The 22,743-nt window shown below is 35.8% G+C and overlaps 3 protein-coding genes across 9 annotated transcripts; 2 read left to right on the top strand and 1 right to left on the bottom strand.

Annotated features, from left to right (window-relative positions):
• Positions 1 to 2,449: 2,449 nt before the first annotated feature.
• Positions 2,450 to 6,632, bottom strand: LOC113697472 (uncharacterized). 2 transcript variants are annotated; one of them, XM_027217104.2, is made up of 5 exons: positions 5,972 to 6,632; positions 5,815 to 5,875; positions 4,585 to 4,683; positions 3,892 to 4,213; positions 2,450 to 2,722 (listed from the first exon to the last, which is right to left on the bottom strand). In XM_027217104.2, exons 1-5 carry the CDS (start codon positions 6,110 to 6,112, stop codon positions 2,701 to 2,703), a joined length of 645 nt encoding a protein of 214 aa, XP_027072905.1. In that variant the 5' UTR covers positions 6,113 to 6,632; the 3' UTR covers positions 2,450 to 2,700. The 2 variants fall into 2 exon arrangements, with proteins under 2 accessions (XP_027072905.1, XP_027072904.1); XM_027217103.2 differs by having other exon boundaries at positions 3,892 to 4,222; positions 5,972 to 6,625.
• A 1,635-nt stretch (positions 6,633 to 8,267) lies between these two features.
• Positions 8,268 to 15,485, top strand: LOC113694950 (leucine aminopeptidase 1). Its single transcript, XM_027213876.2, has 10 exons — positions 8,268 to 8,640; positions 10,777 to 11,191; positions 11,296 to 11,490; positions 11,712 to 11,937; positions 12,067 to 12,193; positions 12,338 to 12,433; positions 13,166 to 13,243; positions 13,922 to 13,982; positions 14,306 to 14,493; positions 15,123 to 15,485. Exons 1-10 carry the CDS (start codon positions 8,392 to 8,394, stop codon positions 15,249 to 15,251), a joined length of 1,764 nt encoding a protein of 587 aa, XP_027069677.1. The 5' UTR covers positions 8,268 to 8,391; the 3' UTR covers positions 15,252 to 15,485.
• A 1,671-nt stretch (positions 15,486 to 17,156) lies between these two features.
• Positions 17,157 to 22,093, top strand: LOC113697613 (uncharacterized). Of its 6 annotated transcripts, none has more exons than XR_011816952.1 (7): positions 17,157 to 17,621; positions 17,909 to 17,985; positions 19,345 to 19,427; positions 19,579 to 19,989; positions 21,363 to 21,485; positions 21,578 to 21,626; positions 21,753 to 21,824. XR_011816952.1 is itself a non-coding variant. In XM_072055320.1 (7 exons), exons 1-7 carry the CDS (start codon positions 17,480 to 17,482, stop codon positions 22,004 to 22,006), a joined length of 933 nt encoding a protein of 310 aa, XP_071911421.1. In that variant the 5' UTR covers positions 17,166 to 17,479; the 3' UTR covers positions 22,007 to 22,093. The 6 variants fall into 6 exon arrangements, 4 of the variants coding, with proteins under 4 accessions (XP_071911422.1, XP_071911420.1, XP_071911421.1 ...); XR_011816951.1 differs by having other exon boundaries at positions 21,578 to 21,672; XM_072055320.1 differs by lacking the exon at positions 21,363 to 21,485 and having other exon boundaries at positions 17,166 to 17,621; positions 17,909 to 17,950; positions 19,575 to 19,677; ... (1 more) ...; positions 21,578 to 21,672; positions 21,753 to 22,093.
• Positions 22,094 to 22,743: the final 650 nt, after the last annotated feature.

The raw sequence follows: 22,743 nt of genomic DNA, 5'->3' as shown, positions 1-22,743 counted from the left end.
ATTGTACTGATACGAGTACTTTTGCTGTCTGCTACTCAAAATATCTTTGTACTTTCCGGAAGCGCAAAAATCGATTAACTATTTGATCTTATTTATTAGAGTACTTGGCTACGAAAGCCTAGAAGAGAGAATCGAATATAAGGAAGCAGATGCAAGACAAATAGTTCACAAACTGCCAAATGGAATTTGGACCTTTGCTCTAACTAAGAGGAAATGAATTATTTTATCAAATTTTGTGACAATGACATTGCTGGCAACTGGCAAGTCAGTATAGTTGATCCGTTTCTTTCAGTTTTCAATGTATTTCGTGATGGATCAAATAATTGTCGATGGATGGAAAGTTGGAAACATTTACACATTTCGCCGGACCATTAATCACGGACTCGAAAAGATAAATGCAAGGTTGAAAAATTAGGCAAACAGAACTGTTTTGCTGCAACAATTTATCTTGCATGCATAAGATGTCGACAAGATTTGGAATTTGTGTCCAAAATGAGAATGGGAGACAAAAGGACTTGAATTCTTTCCTGCTGTGACAGCAAGAATGTATTATTGATTGACACTGTAAATTTCTGTAATTCTGCTGCTTGACTAACAGTGCTCATTACTTGATTTTTAGCAACTCGGTTATAGTTTTATTACTGTCATTTCCATTTGATAACACGAAAATTATGGTACCAAAAAGCCTGAAAGCAGCACTTAATTTACGTGTAACGCTCTTTTTTTTTTTTTAATCGCTCCTACTTTACCATCCAATCCGACCCACTTTTCTTACGTGTAACACTCTTTCCTGCTAAAACATAAAACGTTTACCATTTTCTTGAATAAAGATACATAGGCTTAACCTCTTTACTTGTTCCATGGTGTTCATCATCATTGCTCGTGTCATTGGCTTTGTCTGGCATGCTAGTATAGTTTCATTGTTTCTAAATCATGAAGAGAAATTTTCCACAAATATGCAGTTTAAGGCCTCATTCTTGAGCCCCTGCATATATGCATACATAACATAGGGATCATTTAAGGGACAAGCCCTTTCTTTTTTCTTTTTTCTTTTTTTCATTTTCATGTGACAATTTGGAACAACAACCAACTTTAGGAAGCTGTCAAGGTTTGAATTAAGTATCATATATGGTTACAATTAGTATCTAATCCCCAAGTTTTCTAGAAGTTAATTTCTGTCCGTAATAAATAAATTAATTCGACTGCTACATCTGGTATGTTGCTGTGAAACGGAGAAACATACATCTTCCTTTTCAAGTGCTATATTACTCTTTTAAGTGGTTGGTGCAAAAAGGGTAATCGGTGTGTCTTTTTAAGTCCCATCTAACAGGACATGAGGGAGAGAATTAACACAATTTTGGTTGGTAGAAAAAGTTGTCTTCTATTTTTCCCAATCCAAAGACATAAAAGAAACAATTTACAACAATTTCCAACAGTTGATTACATTGAAAAGTAAGACAGCACGTCAGCCCTTTTTTTTTTTTTTTTTTTTTTCTGTTTTCCATGTGAATTGAGACACATGATTATATGACCATACAAGAAAGTTCAAAAAAGCTGAGGCAACAATATGCTCTCAAGTCATAGTACAGAGAGGAATCCATGCCATAAAAGTATAAAATGGTAAAAAGACATCAAATTGCTACTAGTTTGATCCCTTGCGATAATCCACTAAATAGCATGCATAATCATTTGATTTCGTAAATTCCATGATTTAGATTGCTAAACAACATGACCAATCCCAGCTTTACTTCTTGAATTCAGATCTCAGCAATCAGATTATTGTATTTTATATCTACCCAAAAAAAAATGTTATACTCTTCCATCTCATAAAAGAAGATGCAAAAAAAAAAAAAAAAATTAAAACAATGAAATGCAATTTTATAATAGTCTAAACAGGCACCAAGTCTACTTTGTAATCTTAATGTTAGTTTCAAATGGACCATAACAAATTAACAATATTTTTGCACTTAATCTTATGCCAAATGCAACTAGAATAAATATTTCGATTGCAATACCAGCTTCGTTACGTCCAATATAGCATTTTTAGGGTGATCTTTTTGTTGACGGATGCTCAAATTACATTTGTCATCTCTGAAATGCTCATATTACACTTGTAATCTTTGAAGAATGAAAACCAACCATATAGCATCTACATCAGGAATTCAAGTATTGTATACGTCACTAGTCCGATCCTTTGTAAGAATAAATTTTGTAAGAAACAACATGGCCCAAGGGACATCCACACTAGTGAGAAAATTGATCCCTATCGTTCGAGCGGGGGACCAAAATGGGTTGCATTTGTTTTGCCCAAAACATATCTAGTCCCTTCTGTTTGGAACCTTGCGATTTTACAACATTAATCTAGCTTATGTTTTGGCTAGTCACTCAAATGTAGGACATGTTAATGGAAATTAGAGTAGGAATTGTAGGCTATTGATGAAAGCTAATCTTTGCCTGCCCAAAAAGGTTATAGATTTTTGAATAAAAATCCACGCATCATGCTATGAGCAATCTATGTTTACAGTACTTTAAATCTAATGAGTACAGCAACATCATGGCTATAATTTTTTGTTGACAGATTAACTTTTGAAGTTTGAACACGACAGAAGTATTTCCTTCTTAGATGGTCAAAGTTTCACGCCTTTCACTTCCATGGCCTCAAGTTTACCAAGTGGAGCCTGTAGGCGACAGCGTAATCAATTATATTATCTGTATATGCCACCTGCAAGCATCACCAGGAAATTGAAGGTTAATAGCATTTTGTTTGGACAGTTAATTATTTTTCCAAATATATTTACTTATATCATCATTATAATTTTTAATATATCTTTTTATATTTTTAATTATCTTTTTATCTCATATACGTCACATCATAAAAAGTGGTACGGTAAAAATATTTCAAATAACTTACAATCCAAACAAAATGACCGCAGTAAAAGCGACATTAACAAACAAGAAGTAAAAGCAGTAATAAAAATACGGAATAATCAACTACAGTATTGTTGCTTTAGCAATGAGATGACTATCTACAACTGGAGGCGTACTCTGGGCAGGGACCCCATGAGGCCAGAATGCGTGAGGGGACACTGCACTTGAGGTAGCAACTGACCGAACATTTATCTACTTTTATCTATAGCATATGTGGGGAGGCAAGAATAGCTAACATTATCAAAACAGGAAAAGCCAGGGAGCAAACTATAGCGAAATTCTCTCAAAAAGCCACCCTTTTGAACGCCATAAGACAAACTCTCCGCGCATTAAATCTTAAGGTCCTTAGGAACCTGTCCAATATCTAGTTGGACAAATAGAAGCAGATAAAAAGATGAGACCGGAAGGACAGAACTCGTTAGCATCTTGAACACTACAGCACTATCAAGCCCCAAGTCTTGGTTTACTTGGGATTTTTCTGACCTAACAAAAATCATTTTTTATCAGAAAAATATTTTCCCAGATTCCCTATTTCTTCAGAGAAAGGGGTAGGAAAGGTGGCATTTAAATTGTTCTCAGCCTTCTTTGGTACCGCATACATCCTAGATAACACGGAACCAAGCAACAATCAAACAACTTGCTAAAATCGCCCTCATAGGATTCCAGAAGAGAGTCAAATCTGAAAATGTACAATCTATCTCAAAAAATTGGCAAACACAACAATAATTTTCATTTTTTCTCAGGAAAAGAGAACAAAAGAAGGGCAGGGAGTTGGAAAGAAAGAAGCTTGGTAAAGATGTAACACACAAACAGCTATAGTCGATTCTTGCATTTACTGAGAAATTAAAGCTTTCACCAACCATAATGAGGTTGATGATTCTTAAGGCCAAAAATTTTAAATAGCTAGAACTATTTTAGACAATAAAGAGATCCATAAGCAAGGAAGAAAAAGTTTGAACGTACCCCAATAAGCCACGTCCCTGCCATGGTCTTGGTGTTACTGCTAAACTAACCCGAGCACCCTGCCTGAGAACCACCACAGGTATTGCACGCCCCTGATTTGTCTGCGCTTCAGCAGCAAGCCTTTGCAACAGGTTTTCACCAAATTCCACACATCCAAATTTCACAAGTTGATCCCCAAGTTGTACACCGTCTTCTGCGGCTGGAGAACCTTCAGTTATTTCATCAACCACTGCAAAGGGCTTGCTTACAACTACATCAACATCCATGGCCCTTGATGCATCCCTTGTGGCAGAATTTACAGAAGGATTTAAATCAATCATCCCTGCATCACCTTAAAAAGTACATAAAATATTGTTAGCTGAGTAACTAGCAACAAATAGCAGAAATACATGCAACTGTTGGGACCATGACATAGTACAATCCAGAAGGGGGCAGAAGCCCCTTGGCATTAACTAAGATTCTCAGTTGTGAAATATATAAAGTTTCAGGTGACTCAAACAAGGCAATCAATTGTTCAACATTGACGCAGAATGAAAGAATAAGAAAGTTACACCAACTGATGAGTCAATAACAATAAGTTTTTGGAAAAAAATGTTCACATTGGAAATTAAAATACTAAAAATAAACAACATAACTCATTCACAAGCTTGATCAATGCGAACAGCAAGAAAGACATAAAATTGAAATGATTACCTGTATCTTCAGTTGTCGTAGAAGTAAGCCTTGCTGAATGCAGAACTTGAATATTTTGGTTTATTTTCTCTGTGATATCTTTATGATCATTGCGTACCTCTGAAAAACAAACAGAGAGAGAATTCACAATCTCGCTGAGCAAGTAAAAAGACTGCACAATGATGGCCATCATAGCATCAACATGACAAAACCATTAGGTTTCCAAAAGACATTGCTCAGTGAACTTACATCAAATATACTAACAGTTTTCCCAAATAGTAACTATGTAGATTTAATCCAAGTGGCCCTTTACTGGATGAAGATCAATTGAACAAAACTGCATGGTTCTTTTCAGAGATACTATTCAGATTAAGAAAGAGGTTCAACTTTTCATCTAGAAGGGTAGATACAAACAACTTAACCACATCATAGTGCATGTCAAACTGAAACAGAACAATAAAGAACCTTCCATAATCTCATCATCTTATTCACAAGTTTAATAATCAAGACTGCAGAGCAGGGTCCAATAGAGAATACAGTTGAGTTACTTGAGAGCACAAATTATTGGGAAAGGAGGTGGGGGTATACCACCATTTCTTCCACATAAACTTCCACCTTCCCATAGTTGTCATAAATGCTGTACCACAAAAATGAAAGCAAAAACCAAATATAACACTTCCCCAAGATTTGATTAAACAGTTTCATCACACCAAATCCAGGTATGATATGGCCTTGCACAAAAAGCCTTTGCTTTACAATAACTACTCGTGTCTCTTCAAAACCTGAGACTACCATTTACTGCTTCCAATTTTCATGACCAGTTTAGAATTCAAACGGCAGCATGGCAATGAAGATAAAGGCAACCAAATAACCATCTTCTTAGACAAACAGATTGTCTCTCTTGTGCAGAAAACTCGCAAAAATTGCTAACTTTTTCCAAGTTCTACATCTCATTCAAGATGCAAACATCCTGCTCAACTCCTAGTTGAAGTAACTTAAGATTTACCAAAAACTTCTATGAACTTAAAACAAGCAACATCATTTAGCCACATTATCGGTTTAATTTGGGGCAAGATTTCCCAAGAACTCAAGCTCCACTTAGTAAGAATCCCACTGAGATATTAGCCCATCACAAACCCTCGATTAATCTTGCTCTGCTCATAATTACATCACTTGCACACCAAAATTTACTCACCTGAACTTAAAAAGGAAGAGAATTGACCATACTAACCATTTATGCAACATATTTACCTGCAAGCCTATGACGTTCAGCTCTCACAGCAGGAATATCGATATCAGCCCTTGGAAATCCCTGCAAGATAATAGCAAACATTACTACCTTAATTCATCAATAAATGATATCAGCAAATAACTCTAAATCTAGAAATTTCCAAAAATAAAAGCATGCCTCGGAATCAAGGAGGTTGCCGGACAGACCGGGGCCACCGGGACGGCAGAGATTTTCGATGATGACGTTCATTTCAGCCTCAATTCCGCTCCTCTGCTCCATCAGCTTCATTGTCTCTGCTTTGAGATTTGTTGCCACCATTTCTTTCTTTTTTTCTTTCTTTTAGTACAATGCTTCAGAATTTAGCTCATCTAGGGTTTCAGAAGATATACAGCTCCCGAGCCCCAGAATCGAAACCGGTGACTTCTTCTTCTACTTCTTCTAGTAAGTTCTAGACGGATGTACAATAGGCAACTCTACGCACGCGAAGCATGAGATTCAGACGATATATATATATATATAGTTTATTTATTTATTTATTTCTTCATTTTCCCTTTCCCGGTGGAAGCGGACCAACCGACCGGAGCGAGCAAGCGGTGGTTGAGCCTTGGAACAGAAATATACATTTGTTAGAATTACATAAATAGTCCATTAGTATGTTATAAATACATTAATGACTCTAATAATCTTTCACTTTCTCACTAATCCACACCCAGTCATATATCGATTGTCACTTTTTCACTAACCGCTATCATATATTCATATCAGACGGATGGACGTCTTACCCATATTTCGGTGAGTTACCTGAGAAGAAGTCATAGCCAAGGCTCTGGTTTGAGTCCCCCTAATGATTTGTATCTAACTCTTGTACTATTTGGTTTTATTATCTCCCATTTCATATTTTAAGAAAGGAAATGAATATTAGCACTATTTAAAAAACTTTTAAACACTCCATAAATGTAAAAGGAATGAGTGTTTGAGATTTTTTAGGAGTTCTAACGTCATTTCCCTTCAAGATTTGCTACATTAGATTCAAAATACAAATGATTTATTTTTATCTAGTTGTATTTATTGAAGGCGATTCAAGTCCAATTACATATAGTTGTTTGGATACCCCAATTATCCCAAATAATATTTTGCTTGCATCATAGACACATTTTTCAATCCACCTTTTTATATTCTCAATCACCTTTTTATCTCACATACATCACATCACAAAAAGTGTTACAATAATTATTTCAAATAATATTTTAAATAATACACTATCCAATAATACTGTTTTTCCCTCTGGATAAGAAAGATATACTTACACTAAAACTTCAAAAATAAGAAATAAAATCATTGTGCTTGTGACAAAATCATGGCAAATGTATTGTGAGATACTAATGTACAACAAAAAATAATTTAAAGCGTAACACATCAACAAGATAGCATGCTTTTGTATCTCTATCTCTGGTAGATAGCATTCAAGAATATAAACCACTAAACCAAGATTCAATCTTTGATCGATGAACAAAATGTCTTGTTTTGGAATTATTACAAAATTGAAGGGCTAGAATGTTGTTTTTTTCTTTTTGTCAAAATTTCAAGTTGAAAGGTGTTATTCCCTCATTGCGTTCAATTATTAGAGATATTTTTACTGTAACACTTTTTGTGATGTGATGTATGTGAGATAAAAAGGTAATTGAGAAGGTAAAAAGGTGTATTGAAAATTGTAATGATGATGTAAGCAAATAAATTTGGGGAAATAAAGCCCAATCCAAACAAACCAATTCCTTTTTGTTTTTTTGGTACATGTTACAGTACTGTTGTTTCCTCCTTATTTACCACAAAATAGTAAATTTGGTGATTCAATTCCTGCACATAAGGGCTAGGATATTATTTTTTCAGGTTTATTTTTCGTATGATTTCAAAATTTTAGTGAATTTTACCTATGTCAACTTGTGAAATAATGAGATACTCTATGCAATAATTTATTTCAGCTGATTTTACGTTATTAGGATAATATAAGAATCCAAGAAGAAAGGACACAAAATTACCTTTTATTTTATAATAAACATATAGTTTGATTACTACAAGTCAAAATAAAAAAGTGCAACAATTTTGGTTGTGGAAAAAGCGTGGCAAAGGCATCGTAATAAAATGATGATGTACTAAAGTATACCTCAAACAATTAAAATGTGAAGGTAACTAATGAACAAGATAGCATATTTGCTCAAAAGAAAAAAAGAAAAGAAAAAGAACAAGCTAGCGTTATTATTCTTTTTCATTTTCGTAATGTTGATAGATGAACAATATAACATTCAATAGCATATCGCAGTAAAATACTCTAATACCAAGCCAAGATTCAAAATAAAGAACTCTACCAATGGATAATTTAAACAGATTAGCAAAATCCCAAAAAGATAAGGGGAAAAACCAAATCAAAAATCAATTTTAATCATAGGCTGATAGGAAAGATGCTGGAGCTGACATCAACAGGCATTGGTGACTGAGCCCATTGAGCAACCCAGCCCCACATCACACTCTCCATTTTTGATGATACGATTTTTGTTCAAGACTTCTACTAGTATAAATAGATTAGCCCCCCACTCTGCAGAATGGCCGCCATCAGAGCATCAGCATCTTTAGCCTCTTGTTCTCTTACTTTAGTTGCTTCCACTTCTTATACTTCTGCATCATCTGGTTCCTCGGTTTTTACGAGATTTCGATCTAAGCCCCTCTGGGGTTTCTCTGTTTCTGTTGCACCCTTGTGTTATTATTCTTCAAGAAGAGCAAAACGGATGGCCCACTCCATTGCTCACGCCACTCTTGGCCTTACTCAGCCTAATCAGATTGTGCCCCCTAAGGTTTAAGTCCTCCAACTCAATCACACTTGCTAAATACTAGTAGTTCTCAGTGTAGGTTGATTTTCAGCTGTGCTCAATGCTTTTCTTGTTGTTTGATGAATTTTTGGTTGGATTCTTGGAATTTAGTTTCATCTGTTGTTAGTTTTGGACTGATGTATTAGTCTGGATGCTGCTCAACTGATTGTACTTATGAATACTTCTTTTGGTACTGCTTTGCAACATGGCTTTTGATCAATTAGTTTGGATTGGAGTTTTTTTTTTTTTTTTTTTGGGTCTATTCCTGATGCATCAAGTTTGAGTCTTTGTCGGAAATTTAGAAATTTGCATCAACTTTTTTACCTGTTGTTGATCATGAGAGTCCAAAGTTCAAATTTTTATGACACTATAGGGTTCTTTTGTTGGTTCATTGATCAATTCTGGAACTAAAAATGCTTCTTTGTCTTGATTCCTTGACGCTATATAAATGTCAATATATTTTTTTCATCATATACGCATGAATATTGCTGTTTGATTGGTATAAGCCGACCTTAAGATACCTTATGCGAGCATATGTGCAATATTTTACTCAACTCGTTTACCTGAATTAAATACGATGGCAAAAATGTTGGCTTTATTAATGTAGCGATTATTTATGTGTCAATGAAAACTAATCTGTATTTCGGGATTTCTGTGGCTGGCCAAGGCTGGAAGTTAAAAACACAGTCCTCCACATTTTTCATTAGCTCGATTTGACTTGTTATTATAATTTTTAAATGATAAAAGTGATCTTCTTTAAAAATAATCACGCTTTAACTAGTATAATTCTGAAAGTAAAAAGTGAGCGTTATACTCATTGAAAAGGCATGGCAAAGCCATTGTGATAATGTGATCTACTAACTGTACCCCAATGAAAAGGTAACTAATGAACATGATAGCATTATGCTCTTTCATTTTTATAATGTAAATAGATTAAGAATACTATACAATACTAATTCTATCATTCAACTTACTAAGAACTCTACCAAGGGATAAGGTAAACAAACTAGCAAAAGCCCTTAAAGATAATGAAAAGGAAAACGAAATCTTTTTAGTCATAGTCTGGCAAGAAAGATGCTGTCGCTGAGGTCAACAAGCACAGTTGATCAAATCCATTGAGCCTGAGGAACCCCACAACATACTCTCCTTTTGCGCTCTGATTTTTCATACGTTATTGACGATATTATATTTGTTCTAGACTTCTAGTAGTATAAATAGATTAGCCATGCCACTGTACAATTGCAGCCGTTAGAGCATCAGCATCTTTAGCCTCTTGTTCTCATACTTTTGTTGCTTCAACTTTTTCTTGTTCTTTTTCATCATCTTGTTACTCAGTTTTTATGAGATTTCGATCTAAACCCATCTGGTGTTTTTCTTTTTCTGTTGCACCCTTGTGTTGTTATTCTTCAAGAAGAGCAAAATGCATGGCCCACTCCATTGCTACATTGCTAAGGCTGGTCTTGGCCTTACTCAGCCTAATTAAATTGAGCCGCCTAAGGTTTAAGTCCCAACTAAAGAATACTTGCTTAGTATTACTATTTTTCTTTGTAGGTTGATTTGAACTGTGCTGAATGCTTTGCTTGTTGTGTGATGAATTTTTTATTGTGTTCTTGGAATTTAGTTTCATCTGGTGTTAGTTTTGGACTAATAGACAATCATCACTTGGTTGAATTAATATATGTTATTCTGGATGTTGCATAACAGATTGTACTTAGAAATACTTCTTCGGACAGTGTTTTTCAACATGATATTTTGATATATTAGTTTGGATTTGGATTTTTTTGTACATTTCTGATGCATCGAGTTTGAGTCTTTTTCGGTAATTTAAAATTTCTATTTCAACTTTTGTTTCTGTTGTTGATCATGATAGACCTTAAGTACATTTTTTATCTTTTTTTTTTATATATATGTAACTCATGTTTTGACATTGAAGAGTTCTCTTGCTCAGTCTGGTTCTTTTGATCAATTTCGGAACTAAAAATACTTCTTTGGCTTGATTATTTGAGGTCATATAAATGTAGATATTTTTCATCCCATGTGTATAAATATTGCTGTTTGATTGGTATTTTCATGGTTGATGAATTGCTGAATTTTTTAATGTGTTGATGGAACTCTTGGAAGATCTCTTTTGCGGCAAAAGAGATTGATTTGGTTGAATGGAAAGGAGACATACTTGCTATAGGTGTCACAGAGAAAGACGTAGCAAAAGATGAAAGTTCAAAGTTCCAAAATCCAATCTTGCAAAAGTTAGATTCCAAGTTAGGTGGTTTGTTGTCTGAAGCGTCTTCTGAGGAGGATTTCACTGGAAAGGCTGGGCAGTCAACAATTCTCAGAGTTCCTGGCCTGGGGACTAAAAGGGTTGGCTTGGTAGGGCTTGGACAAGCAGCATCGACTACTGCCGCTTATCGCAGTCTTGGTGAGACAATTGCTGCTGCAGCTAAGTCTGCTCAGGCAAGTAATGTTGCCATTGCCCTTGCTTCTTCTGAAACTCTCTCTGCAGATTCAAGGCTTACAACTGTTTCAGCCATAGCATCTGGTGTGTTCACTTGTCCAAATTATTTTGCTTATGTCTGTGTGTATTTTTTTCCCTTTTTTGGAACTTGATTGATTAAACAGTGACCATATAATGTGTTTTTTTAGGAACTGTGCTGGGGACTTATGAAGATAGCAGGTTTAAGTCAGAGTCAAAGAAACCAACTCTTACATCTGTGGACATTCTTGGTTTGGGTACTGGACCTGAGATAGAAAAGAAACTTAAATTTGCAGAATCTGTATCCTCAGCAGTTATTTTTGGCATAAACCTTGTCAATGCGCCAGCCAACGTACTCACCCCTGGTTGGTGAATCTTTCATTGCAATCTCTTTTTATGTACTAGTTGAGCGATGCAGATTGTTACCTTTGTTTTGATTCCCATATTCTGCCTTTAACCCCTGCCCGGTATTTAACGCCCAAATGACTTTATGTTTTTCTTTTTGTCCTTGTTTTTCTCCCCAAATTTATGCATGTTGGAAGACGAGTGTTCCCCTCATACTTCACCTCTGTCTCTTGTACTTCAGCGGTACTAGCTGAAGAGGCCAAAAGGATTGCTTCATTGTACAGCGATGTACTCACTACAACAATCTTGAACGTGGAGCAGTGCAAAGAGTTAAAAATGGGATCCTATCTGGGTGTTGCTGCAGCTTCTGCTAATCCTCCGCATTTTATCCATATAGTTTACAAGCCTCTGGGTGGATCCGTCAAAACTAAGCTGGCTTTAGTTGGAAAGGGATTGACTTTTGACAGGTAATAAGTGGCACAAAATAAATTTTGGTTGCCTGGAGGGTCGCTGCTTTTGTCATGTACTATAATGTTCTCATAGTTTCTCTTTGTGGACCATTGATCAAGAACATTTGCCTTTCTTTATTGTCACAGTGGTGGCTACAATATCAAGACAGGACCAGGATGTTCAATTGAGCTCATGAAATTTGATATGGGAGGCTCTGCAGCTGTGTTGGGTGCAGCAAAGGCTCTTGGCCAAATCAAGCCAGCTGGAGTAGAGGTGAGTTGTTTACCAGTCTTGCTGAATTGTTTTTATCCTTAACTAACTTTTATCACCTCTTGCGGGAAGAATATCTAAACAATTTCTTATCAATTGTACCTTCTAATGGACGCTATGGGCTAATAAAAAGTTATTTGCTTGTAGGTTCATTTCATTGTTGCAGCTTGTGAAAATATGATCAGTGGAACAGGTATGAGACCTGGAGATATTGTCACAGCTTCAAATGGAAAGACTATTGAGGTAATGCTTTCGGACAGGAATGACTTCAGTTACTACTATCTGATCTGATGGGGCCAGAAATATACTTTTATTTCTTCTTTCCTGGTTCTACAGATGGTGTGAATTATCATAGTCTCTGCACAAATTAGGCTCTGTTGCCGACCTCAACTCATTTTCCTTGTTTAGACAATCGATATACATATGCTTACGGGTTCATACACTTTTGCTTGCATGCTTATATACTGCAGCATGATGAGATAATTAGACAATTGACTATATAGGTTTACTTTTTTACCAGGTATTCAATCTGATTTTATGTTATATGCTCAGTGGCCTAGAAGCATTTAACTTTTATGTGAAACTATTCTTTTTGTAATTCTGATGGACTCTGTTAAACCTTATAAAAGCTACAAAATGTCTCTTTTTGTAATTCTGATGGACTCTGTTAAACTTGATAAAAGCTACAAAATGTCCAGTAAAAGACCAGATTTTCTTTTCACTCATGGTTGACTCTTGTTACATTATGATGGTTCTTAATTTGTAATAATTTAACCATGAATATATGTGTTTCAAGAGTTTGCACATTGATTTTAGCAAGTCTTTTGCTTGGAAACATTGACAGAAAGGAGAAGAGTTTGCAACTCTCATCTTTCAAGTCTATTCTTTTTATCACATGAGTGAACAAGTTTTGTCCCTATACATCTGGTAGATGAATTTATATAAATTGCTTTCTTATGTATATCTTCATCATAGGTTAACAATACTGATGCCGAGGGAAGACTCACTCTCGCAGATGCTCTAGTATATGCTTGTAATCAAGGGGTTGAAAAGGTATGATTCAGATGCTGTGTATGCTTGATAATTTTATGTTTTTCTTCTTCCTTCTGCTCTCCTTATTAGTACAAGTTCCTTTTTTTTTTTCGGGTGTGTGTTTTTAATTTTTGTTGTACTCCTCTTTCCAAGCGAAAAGACAAGCAGCAAATCTTGCAGAATACTTAGGGGAGAAGGAATGAAGGAACTACCTCATTTTTGTATGCTATCATTTTGAAAGCTACAATGGCAGAATCTGATAGGCTGTTTTAAGGGAGATTGAAAGTTGAAACTGCTATTCTGTGTAGTTATTATAATATTTTTGTTTAATTATATTTATTTGCAAAACTTGGAAAGCTTGGACAATCATAAAGTGCTCGACTTGACTTGCTGGGTAATAAGTATTGTGATCCTGTTGGAAGTTGATTTTTCATTTTGGACAGTTCACTATATGCAAAGTAAACTCCTGTTTGGTTCCTTGAATTGTTCATGGTGGGAATCTCAGACTCCTGACGTTACTCATTATATCATGAAGTTTCTGTCTCAATGTTAAAATGTATAGGCATCAGGTCAGATACATGACCCTCACCACCTTTAAACGTCCTATGTTTTGCTTTTTGCCAGTAGAGTTAATATCATTTCAGTCTTCCCTTAGCAATATCTCTAGCTGTCTGAGTGACGAGTTACCTTTTTATGCAGATTGTTGATCTGGCTACATTGACCGGGGCATGTATAATAGCTCTTGGGTCCTCAATTGCTGGTTTGTACTTCTTGTTTCTCTCTGTCTCTCTCGTTCTTTTTGGTGAAAATCATTACGTGGTAATGCATGTATGTCTTGCGTGAACAAGTTTTTATACTCTTTCTTATAAAGATGTGCAAAACTACATGTACATTATGATAAACTGTGTCCTAATCTTTTATGAAATTATCGAGGAAGTAGATTTTTTAGATTTTGACGCATTTCTGGAATACATCATTTTTGCATTGATAATGCTTCCAGTGGCATTAGCCACACCCCAAAGATAAAGGAAGGGAAAACAGTTTTATGATTGCAGTTGTATTGACTTTGGAAATTTGACACAGGTGTTTACACACCTAGTGATGACCTGGCAAAGGAGGTACTTGAAGCATCTGAAGTTGCTGGAGAAAAACTCTGGAGGATGCCTTTGGAGGAAAGTTACTGGGAATCTATGAAATCTGGAGTAGCTGATATGGTAAATACAGGTGGTCGTCCAGGTGGTTCTATCACTGCAGCTTTGTTCCTGAAGCAGGTATTGATCTGGAAACTTGGCTTTGCCTAATTTGTCATCTGATTTTGAAACTTTCTAGATCAAGTTAAAACAGAAGCGTTTATGGTCAATAAGTGTGTAAGAAAATCAAACCACTCTTTACTTGAAATCATACCGTCAATTGACAGCATTGTTAATGAATTCTGTTTCATGTGTTACAGAAATTATACAATGCCTTTACATTGCTAAGATCAATAGCTGAACATGACTAATCAGAAACTTCTGCATTTCTTCCCCCTTCCTTTCCCTCCCCACCTCCCCAAAAAAGAAAAAGAATAAAAAAGTATCAGGGAAAAGGTAAAGAAAATGTAGTGGTATCTGAAATATGATCTCTGTGTCAATTTGGTCTTTGATATCTTATTCTGCACCAATGAAATGAAAATACTTTCTGATGCATAATTTTGGTTCCTAAACCGTTTTGGTCTGCATCAATTACACATGAGCTTTTGAAAAAGGAATTGAGCAAGTTTCAGGCCATTAGGAAACATGAAGGTTTTCTAAATGTCTAATCGGGTGTGTTCTTAAAATTGGAAAGCAATGATCGCATGCTGCATTTTTTTCCCTTTTCTTTTCCAATGGTATATTTTGTGGCTTGTTTGTTTGCTTCGCAGTTTGTTGACGAAAAGGTACAGTGGATGCACATTGACATGGCTGGTCCTGTTTGGAATGAAAAGAAGAAGGGTGCAACAGGATTTGGCATATCAACTTTGGTGGAGTGGGTGCTCAAAAACTCTTCTTAGTAGCTATCTATCTGAGTTCTGTTTATCAGGAGAAAGTAAAGTTGAAGGGGATAAGCTTATCTATAAAGAAAAGAGAATACGTTGAGAGCTGAGAAGCGAGATATTTAATGGGCTTTTGCTTGATTTTGTTGAATCATCTGGATATTGCTCAGGTTGCCATTTGCCCATAGCAGGCTCTCATGTTCTTGTGAAATTTGAAATTTGTGTTATATGCAGTGTGAATTCTTCCGTGGAGTTTTGCTTTGGTAGGTAAACTTTGCTGACAGTAATGCAATAAAAGTACTTTTAAAAACAAACATGGTTTTTCTGTGTGCTGCAGCCTGCAATACTGAGTGCTGACACCTTTGAAAAGCTGAAACTTGGTGTCCCACTTTGTGTATTTTTCAAGCTGCTTGCGTGTCATTTAGCCTTCTAATTCTTATGCTAATCCCAATTATTGGGTTATCTAAGGATTGGTTGCGTCAATAGTTGATAGGATGTCAAAATATTCAATAGGGAAACCTCTTATTATACTTTTTAATCAACTGCGTCCCAGAAGCCACCTTATGGTATGACTGGAAGGAAACATAAAAGTATGAAGTGCATTATTCTGGCGATGTTTCGAGTATAAGCAGAAGAGATGCTTTCCTTAAAGTTAAGCAAAGTTGATAAGTGGAAGTATATGCAACTCTGGCTTAGCTGCTCGCGCCTGGATGGTGGTTCTGTTGTAGGAAGGTTCTGATTATTGGACACTTGTTAAAATATATTTCAAGTGTCATATTTTTTTTAAAATGTATGATTAATTAGGAAAAGTAAATAAATACAAAGGAGGGTAGATAAGATTAAATAGAAAAAATATATATAAATGCAATGGAGGGTAATAATTGTTAGTATGTGTATATATATGATAGATTAGATGAATTGTAGGTATTAACGAGTATTCGATAAGAATCTATTGAAAAAATCCTCATAGAAAAAGAAGTATTTATTATGGTTACCAATTAAAATTTTGTCCTGCTGTTTAATTTTTTGTTATAAAACGTGTCTAAACAGGTTAAGATCTGAATATATTAAGTTTAAATATTGAATTGGATTATTAAACAGGGTCTAAATTATACAGTGTAGAAGCTTTAGGAGTAGTTGAAACTATGTATCAAAAGAAATGGATCAATTGAGGTCCTACAATAATTGTATTTTGTGTTACAGGTGGATTGAAATGGAACCTGGCTAACTATTTCCGTGTGAAAATGATACAACGTTGGACTTCTTGGGTCATTTTTTCAAAGAGATTTTGTCAATGTTTGGAATTTTAAGTCATCTGACGAATGTACTGTATTAGTATCATTGATTTTAGTGGTACAGAGAATTATAACATGGGTTTTTTTTTTAAAAAAAAAGCAAAATATTTTGGCCTAATTGGTATAATTCTTATAAACCCATATTGAAAAAAGAAAAAAAAAAAAAGAAACACCTTATGCTAATAGCAAATGTTTCCAACCAAAATTCTCTTTTCCTTTTGTACAATTTTTTTAGGAGAGAGGTGAAAAGAAAAGACGTGATGGTGGACAAAAGATTAAAAATGGAAACAGGGAACTTTTAGAAGGGAAAAGAAGAAGGGAGACGTGGAAATTGAGTATAAATGATCGAACTTCATAATTATTTAAGAACTGTTATTGTTTATTGTAGATATTGTAAAAATTAATTTTCAAAATTGATTATCTAGAAAAAATTAGAATCAATTTAAGCTGTCCCTTTACGGATTCTGAATTTTAGCTTTTTTATCTATTAAAGAATATAAAATTCAGATGTAAAAATAAATGAGAACATTAAAAAAATAACTGATTATTCAAAACTAGAGTCTAAAATTAGTTGAAATAATCAAACGAGATTATTGTTCACTGGGCTATATAACGCATGATATGTAGCAAAAGCTAATAATCTCTTTGGGCCTCATGCCCCTAGGATTCGGTTTTCAGACACACACCTAGACTTCATGTTGGAAAGCCCCGTTAATAGAAGTTTCCCAACAGCAGGAGCTGCGTTCTATTTGACTCAGGCTCAACTTTCAACTCCCCAAGTCCCAAGCTGTACAACCGTGAAAAACCAAAAATTTCTCTGTATTGTGTTCCCACTCTAGGATCACACCTTTGGGAATAGCAAAATGAAACTCCAATAATTTCTGGCTTCATTATTACCATGTAGAAAAGAAAGCAAAGAGAGAGAAGTAGCTGCAGCAGAGGCTCTGAAAAATGAGTGTCTCTCTAACAGTAATGACCTTTAATCTTCTTGAGGATCAAGCAGAGGACAGTCCTAACTCATGGGACAAAAGGAAAGACATATGTATAAGTGTCATCACCAGTTATTCTCCGATGATTCTCTGTACCCAACAAGGTATGAAATTTAATGGGATTAATGTATTGAGTGGATCTTGAATCTTGATTGATTGTTCATATGGCATTTGTTGAAATGGTTGATCTGGGATTTTTTGTATTTGTCTTTTGGACATGGGTATTGTACACTTATTGTTATCGTTAGTGTTTCTATTCTCAGGTCATTGGCCAAGACTGGATTTTTCTAGTGTTCAAGTTCTTAAATGGTTTAATGCTTTTCAGTTCTTTTGTTAACTATGTACATAAATGTTTGGTTTTGCAACTTGACATGTTGTCTTTTGGTTTTAGGTGTAAAGTCACAGTTGGACTATCTTCAGCAGTGCTTGACAGGTGAAGTTTCTCACAAAGAGTTGAGGACTTGTGGGGTATATTGTTTTATGATGCAATGACCAAATTTCATCTTGCATTTCTTCTGCTCTATCTCTCCTTCATTGCTTAAATTAGTTGTCTACAGACAGGTTGACCTCATAGTTTATACTTGAATAGGGAGCCCTTTAATGACACGTAGGATGTTGAGATTCACACAAGTAGATATCAAAGAATAAATTTATTTTTTTTCCGTTAAGGAGAAGATCACTAATTGCGTCCAGGATTATAATGAAGATAATGGTCAGGTTTGCAATTGTTCATGTTGAAGGTTAAAGTGGACGAGACTGGCGTCTAAAAGAATAGGGAAGATTAAGGGTCATGTCTATATGCTGTGGGGAGGGCTTATAGTCCATCAATTGAATAGATGCAAAAGAATGTTGAATGCCATCCTTCAGTGTACTGAAATCTTTATGCTTTTCTGCTGTGTTTCTCACTTCTTGGATTTATGCTGCATATACGTGCTGATGCCAAAAGGCAAAGAAATTTCATTTCGAGATATAGTTGAAAATTTGATGATATCATAGTACTGACAAACTCTAAACATTAACCCATAAATGTTTTGAGAGCTAACCTACAGATTTTTAGCTGCATGATCTTTAGTTCCCTGGAAAAATTGTGGTGCTCAATGAGTTTGAACGACTCTTCATTCTGCAGCATCTAAATGAACTGAGGGATCATGGTAGCCAAATGAAAAGTTTTTCCCTTCTTTTGCTTTTAATTTATGGAAAAATATATTTATGCAACCTAACAAGAGACGATTTAGGACATCTTGAAAATAAGATTCTAATAAATTCTACTTTAAGGAATAGTTTTAGGATCTATGTATGTTTTAGTATGTATAGGAATTAAGTCTGTGGAAGGTAACAGCATTGCCTTCCTGGTCCTGAACTCCCTGAGATGCCCAAATTTTCGTTGCATTTTAGTGTAAGACAACTGAGTTGGTAGCTTTGCTTTTGCAACCATCTGATTCCTGGCAACCAGCATGGGCTAAACTTTTTCTTGACCTCTAACAGTGCTTTGATATATATATTGAGCATGCTTTGATTTTATTACCTGCGTGATTTGTTGCAAACATGCTAATGTGTTTTATAGATAAGACATCTTTAGTCTTTTATTTTGTCAGATCACAGCTACGAATTGGCTCTGTATGCATCGTGTTGCAATAAGCTTATTTCTAATTAATAAAAACTTGCAACTTGACATCTTATATTTCATAACGAGAGAATGCTTCATTTGATTTTTTTTTTCATATCAATGAGATAAAGACACCTGCACGGTGCAATAACTCAGTTTGGATCAGTAACATGTTATGCAGAATTCTAGCACTTATAATGCTTCAACTTTCATTTGAAAAGGTTACAACCAATTTGGAATTTCAAGGAAAGGATCTGAAGACACTTCAGACCAGTATTGCACCATCTTCTATGACAAGGAGAAGGTAAAACTTCTCTATATCTTAGCGTGACATGGCTGAGCTAATTACTCGTAGAAGGAATAAAACCTACTATAATCCCAGTGCTTTACGGAACACTGAACATACAAAGAACTCGACCTGTATTTTCATGTATTATGTTTCTGGATGAAGGTAGAGCTGTTAGAGGGTGGGACTTTTTGGTTGTCAGAGTCACCTTCGGTACCTGGAAGCATGTCTTGGGGTTCTATTGTTCCATGCATTGCAACATGGGCAATATCCTTTTACACATTATACTGTCTTCTCTATATCCATTTGTTTCAATGCTGCATCACAGACCATTTTACACTTGGCTTCCTTTACAAATTGTGTACACATTCCAACTGAAAGGCGTGGAACCACCTGGTTTTTCATTTGAAATAGTAAATACTTGCATGGATGAATTTAGTCCCCGGGCTCGTAGGCGAAGTGCTTTGCTGACATGGCAACATATTGCCTCTTTGCCTCCTAGCTTGCCTGTGGTATACTGTGGAGGATTTAATACACAAAAGGAATCAACCACTGGCCGTTTTCTTCTTGGAAGATCAAGGTATTGATTCAATTTTAGCCTGAAATTGAAATTTTACATTTTCTCTGAACTCTGCTGCTGATAACTTCAGTTTGTATTTAAGTCAATTATACTTGTAATTTTGCTTTGACAACTTGCCTTTTTCATTTGAAATTTTTTATTGCATACATCCTGGAAACAACCAGCATGAATATTATCGTATACGGTATTCCTCCTTGGAATCTTCTCAATTTTATGTGGGTACATTATTGGTTTACAAATATCCATTCCAAGCCTAGGACAGTTTCCTTTATGAAGAATTGTCATTCTGTTCAGTGCATCTAATGTCTCAAGATTTTTTCCAAAATCGAAACCAACAAAATGCAGCATAAAAATTTTAAAGTGCAACAAAATTGCACTTCCAAAGAAATTGATAGAATCTAAAGGGTGTATGCAAGGAGGATATTTTCTGTGTATAAATTTTGAATAAATAATGCCTCACTGAAGCTTCATGATCTGTGTTTCAAATGACAATATGGCTGTATTGTGCCAGAATAATGAGTGGGCTTCTGGTTTAATCAGGACTGGCTGGTCCAAGCTGGCAATTTGGACAATTTTTCTGTACAAATATTCCTTGACTTTTGCAAAGAAGATAAATCCGGAGTAACGGAATTGTGTTGAGTGAAAGTTCTGTCTTGACATCGTTTCTTTTGATAAGTTTAATCCCCTTTATCAAACATAGAGGGAACATTCCTTCTTTTTTTTTATTTGTTGCTACTTGATCCTTGAGAAATTCTATTTTTCTTCAATGAATTCATAGTGAAAAGGCTGGATGAAATGGCCTTGGACCCTGTGATTTCTGCTAAAATACTAAAACACACAGAGAAATGGACTGGAAATTGAAATCGTAGACCTCTTGTACATTGCTTTGAAATAGTTTCTTTACAATTTTTAGCACTGTAATCTAAGTGCGTTAACTTGGTATAGGTACAAACTTTGTGAGTCAAATTGCTTGCGACAGTCTTCGACTCTATGATAGGTCTCAGTATCAAAATAATGCTTCTCGATTATAAATTAGCATCATCAGTTCTCAAAAAAGTGCTTGTTACGTTACAGAGAGAAGGTTAACCCACTATGATTTTCTGTTCTTTTCGAGGTGGAAATATCATGCTCCATACCGCCCATTTTTGCATCTGCTTTGTTGGTCTAGGTGTTATTTTTTGTGTTTTATGATGGGATAAGAGGCAAGATAGGAACATAAAAGTATTATGTTTAAAAAGTTGGGTGTGAATCTGCATTTTCAGTCATGGTCAGACAATGAGTTGTCACCTGCTGCAACTCTACATATTGTCTGATTGGTTTCCTGGCATCAAGTGTCCTGCTTCCATTGCCCATAATCCTGTTAAATCATGTAGGAAGCAACCACTTGCACCAATAAAACCTCAGCTGAGTGGCTTTGTCATTCCCGAGTCAACCTTCACTCCCCCAAGCACAAGATAATGTTTTACAAATGGTGAATATGTAGCTAACTCATCCTGGTGGACCCCTACTCTCCAACTCCTAAATTTGTTTAAAGTAGTTTGTGTTCTGTATAGCTGCTAAGTTCTTTGAAACATTGTTTCTTTTACAGGGAGCATGGTGTTGTCGGTGATATGAGGGATACTTGGCCAAATGCTCGAGTAAGGAAAAATGTTTCCCTAATACGTACTTATCATGGATTCAAAGGTATCAACATGCTAGCTTTCGAAAGGCTAATCTGAGTCTGGTGTATTTTCCAGCCCTCAATCTTTATTTTGTTCTGTCAGGTGACAAGCAGGGAGCTGTTGAATTCCTTAAGCTGATCTTCAGAGCACTTTGCCTCTGCTGGGATCGCCAAACTCAGGATCTGCATGTCGACTGGATTCTTTTTAGAGGCAGATCTTTGACACCAGTCTCATGCGAAGTGATAAGTGACAATATTGATGGGCTTTATCCATCATCACACTACCCAATACACGCTGAGTTTATGCTCCCTCGCACTGTCAGATTAACTGATGCACCTACTCAAGATGGAAATTAAGTTGTTTTGTGATTGCTGTTGTTAAAGGATGGATGCTAAAGTATTTGCTTCAGTTCCCTTAATTGTGGAAGTATTCATTCTTCGAAATTGCACGAATCTTGGATGCTAACCCCAGAATTTTTTTGGTTGGCTGCCCCGCCGGGCACCGGGGGGTGGGGGAGGAGCGGGGCGGGGCGTTGGCGGGATTTAGACGTTACGTGATAATTAGGTGGTGAAGCGGAATTTTCTTTTCTTAATTCTTTGTTTCTCCATGCAGTATGAATAGCTAAGGATATTATAACTAGTTCGTTATCGAAGCATCGGCTGCAAATCTAAGATTGCAGACAAATTGGAAAACTAAGTACAAGATGATCATCATGATATCAGAGTTGGGCCTCAAGTTTTGTTCATCAACTTATTCATAGTTCCATTTGCAACTTAGTTGGGACATTCATAGGAACTAAGGGAGTCGAGAATCCTGTTGCACAATAGGTACACAACACTCGAGCTTTAGTAACCGGCGCAATGCCTCTTGGTGTGCAATAAGAAGTTTAATTCGGGGCTTGCGGATGCGGATGAAAACTATAAAGTGAGTTCTTTATGTGAAACGAATAATCCTATCCAACTAGAGCCCATCGTGCACCTGGTGCGAGGCAGCGTGCACCAGAACACCCATGCCCAAGCGAATCTAGGGTTAATGCAAATTAACAAAGTTGACGACTTCATGAATATAACTTAAAAGAGTCCCACCATAGATT

The sequence above is a fragment of the Coffea arabica genome, chromosome 6e (genome assembly GCF_036785885.1).
Source record: "Coffea arabica cultivar ET-39 chromosome 6e, Coffea Arabica ET-39 HiFi, whole genome shotgun sequence".
Lineage (NCBI taxonomy): Eukaryota > Viridiplantae > Streptophyta > Magnoliopsida > Gentianales > Rubiaceae > Coffea > Coffea arabica.
Note: the sequence above shows the minus strand (reverse complement) of the source record. Positions and strands in the feature narration are given on the sequence as shown.

Excerpts from the sequence above, each read along its gene's own strand:
- LOC113697472 (XM_027217103.2), bottom strand. The coding sequence starts at position 6,112 with ATGGTGGCAACAAATCTCAAAGCAGAGACAATGAAGCTGATGGAGCAG. Across the intron at positions 4,223-4,584 it reads TACGACAACTGAAGATACAG|GTGATGCAGGGATGATTGAT; the intron begins GTAATCATTTCA and ends GTACTTTTTAAG. Across the intron at positions 2,723-3,891 it reads CAGGGACGTGGCTTATTGGG|GTGGCATATACAGATAATAT; the intron begins GTACGTTCAAAC and ends TGATGCTTGCAG.
- LOC113694950 (XM_027213876.2), top strand. The coding sequence starts at position 8,392 with ATGGCCGCCATCAGAGCATCAGCATCTTTAGCCTCTTGTTCTCTTACT. Across the intron at positions 11,491-11,711 it reads AGCCAACGTACTCACCCCTG|CGGTACTAGCTGAAGAGGCC; the intron begins GTTGGTGAATCT and ends CTTGTACTTCAG. Across the intron at positions 13,244-13,921 it reads GTAATCAAGGGGTTGAAAAG|ATTGTTGATCTGGCTACATT; the intron begins GTATGATTCAGA and ends CTTTTTATGCAG.
- LOC113697613 (XM_072055319.1), top strand. The coding sequence starts at position 17,480 with ATGAGTGTCTCTCTAACAGTAATGACCTTTAATCTTCTTGAGGATCAA. Across the intron at positions 17,986-19,344 it reads AAGAGTTGAGGACTTGTGGG|GTTACAACCAATTTGGAATT; the intron begins GTATATTGTTTT and ends TCATTTGAAAAG. Across the intron at positions 19,990-21,577 it reads TTTCTTCTTGGAAGATCAAG|GGAGCATGGTGTTGTCGGTG; the intron begins GTATTGATTCAA and ends TTTCTTTTACAG.